The sequence below is a fragment of the Penaeus vannamei genome, chromosome 26 (genome assembly GCF_042767895.1).
Source record: "Penaeus vannamei isolate JL-2024 chromosome 26, ASM4276789v1, whole genome shotgun sequence".
Classification (NCBI taxonomy): Eukaryota; Metazoa; Arthropoda; class Malacostraca; order Decapoda; family Penaeidae; genus Penaeus; species Penaeus vannamei.
In genome coordinates, this window is record NC_091574.1 from 23555252 (window position 1) to 23557751 (window position 2500).

Here is a 2500-nt window from a genome sequence, read left to right on the forward strand (position 1 = left end):
GTTCAATTCTTTACGGTCTTTTTGATTGGACAGAACCGAAAAGATGGAATTCCCTTTTCAGAACTAGTGTTCGTCATCAATCATAAATCTACCTAATCATCCAACGAAGACTCATCTCACTTCCGCCCCTTCGCTCTAACCTGCACTGGGAGAGGTTATCACCTTAACGACCGCACTGGGCATTGTGTTTCGAAATTAGCACTACGCAAGAGGATCTCTTTCAGATCACATCACTCGGACGGACAATTAGCACTGGGGGAATCTGCATTTCCGTTACCGTTGTTGCCATCACAAGCTGACAACTATACATGACAAAGGAGGACATGCTTCTGGCATCTCGAATTTCAGTTTCTCTTTCTCCTTTGAAATTGAGCGACAGGCGTACGCGAAGCTTTCGGATATCACACCATGTAATATGATGGCGCTGCACATCCGTACGCTAACATTATAAAAATAATTTTCTTTGTTTATCCTATTTTCCAATACGCTGGGTCTACGAGAACTTGTGTAGGTGTTTACAACCTAAAGTTTAGGTAATTTCACATCGAGAAAGTACAACCCACCTGAGGTCTTCACATTGTTTTCCAGGTGTTTCTTGTTCTCGGTCAGACAACATCACTTTTACAAGTTTATATACACTGTGCAACTCGCAGCACTCGTCGGCCCGGCAGTTCATCGCGGGGAATGGCAGTGGTAGCTGGCGACGGCGCTTCACACGGGCGTGGACTGGGTGTGGATCCGGACCTTCTTCTTGGGCGTGGGACTCGACTGCTTGAAGGCCAGGTTCTCGATGCCCATGGACGAGTCCGTGGTTTCCTCGGAGGGCTGGGGCTTCGGTCTTCTGAGCGAAGACCTCCCGGGCGCCCTGTTCGGGTCGAAGGCCACCACGCCGTTCCTGTGGCTGATGTGGCCGTTGGTCCCGTTTCCGGTCACCATGTAGGGCTGGCCGCTGAGCCCCGTCATCTTGACCCCGTTCGAGTTCTGGTGGAGGCCGCCGCCGCCTCTGCCGGAACTCCTGGTTCTTCCCTGGCGGCCGTGGCTGTTGCCCTGAGCGTGGCCGTTGCGGGGCTCCACGACGTACGGGTTGGAGATGGTGGTGGCGGCGATGCCCTCGGGGTCGCGTCTGTACACCGTGGGGTCGCCGCCCAGCTTCCGCGCCCACCCGAACTCGACGCCCGCCCCGGCGCCGGCGATCATCCCGACCAGCAGCGCCAGCAACTGCGAATCGAGAACGAGTTGCTGTTGAGACGTCATTCTAGGCCAGCATGTGAGCAAGAGAAGAATAATAACTAACCAATGAACGAACCATATATACTTAAATGGAGAGAGAGAGAGAGAAAGAGAGAGAGAGAGAGAGAGAGAGAGAGAGAGAGAGAGAGAGAGAGAGAGAGAGAGAGAGAGAGAGAGAGAGAGAGAGAGAGAGAGAGAGAGAGAGAGAGAGGGAGAGAGGGAGAGAGGGAGAGAGAGAGAGAGGGAGAGAGAGAGAGAGGGAGAGAGAAGGAGAGGGAGAGAGAAGGAGAGAGAAGGAGAGGGAGAGAGAAGGAGAGAGAGAGAGAGAGGGAGAAGGGAGAGAGAGAGAGAGAGAGAGAGAGAGAGAGAGAGAGAGAGAGAGAGAGAGAGAGAGAGAGAGAGAGAGAGAGAGAGAGAGAGAGAGAGAGAACGGGTGGTGGAGAGAAAAACAATTAAATTAGCGAAGAATGCGGAAGATGTGCAAGAACACCAACAAGGCAAGCACACCCAACCGCAATATAAAAGAAAAAAAAAACAGATCTCCGAAACTAGGTAAGGAAAATACAAAGAAAAAAGACAAACAGAAGTAAAAAAAAAATAGATAAAAGAAAAACGAGGGAAAAAACAAACAGAAAAACAGTAAGGACTAAAAGTAAGTAAAAAATAGAAAAAGACAAACATGTAAAAACAGAAAAAAGTAAGAAAATCCAGCACAATCAAAAATCAAAAGAAATTAAAAACAATAAGAAAAACACAAACATAATCTGAAAGAAGAAAAAAACGAAAACAGACACATTAAAAAAAGAAAAACAATAAGAAAAAAGAGAGAAACAACAACAACAACAAAATCACAGCCGAGAGCCTCCCACCTGGAGATAGAAGGCCCAGCTGAGGGAGACGATGAGGCCGGACTGGTCGCCCACCCGGAACACGAACACCTCCAGCAGGAAGAAGAGGACACTCATCAGGGCACACAGCGCTGCAAGAGAAGAAGAGATATAAGAAGGGGGAAAGAGAGGGATAAGAAGGGGGGAAGTGGGAGGTCGTCATTAGGATTTCTCGTGGTTTATTTATTGATTTTTATTTTTTATGATTATTTTATTAGTATTATTATTATTATTATCATTTTTGGGGTGGGGTGGGTAGTTTGTTGCTTTGTTTTTTTCTTTTTCTTTATTAGGATTTCTCGTAGTTTTTTTTTTAGGGGTGGAGGGTGGGGTGGGGGTGGGTAGTCTCTTGCTTTTTTTTTTTTTTTCATTAGGATTTCTCG

General features: G+C 47.4%; 1 protein-coding gene across 3 annotated transcripts in view; it reads right to left on the minus strand.

The window, feature by feature from the left end:
- Positions 1-2500, minus strand: part of LOC113808299 (uncharacterized) — a 62885-nt gene that overhangs the window by 211 nt on the left and 60174 nt on the right. For 2 of the 3 annotated variants that reach the window (XM_070140193.1, XM_070140192.1), the window contains exons 4-5: positions 2100-2209; positions 578-1218 (exon numbers count right to left, since the gene is read on the minus strand). In XM_070140193.1, coding sequence (XP_069996294.1) covers positions 712-1218; positions 2100-2209 — 617 coding nt within the window. In that variant the 3' untranslated portion in view covers positions 578-711. Of the gene's footprint in view, positions 1219-2099; positions 2210-2500 lie in introns of all 3 variants that reach the window. The other variant, XM_070140191.1, reaches the window with a different exon arrangement.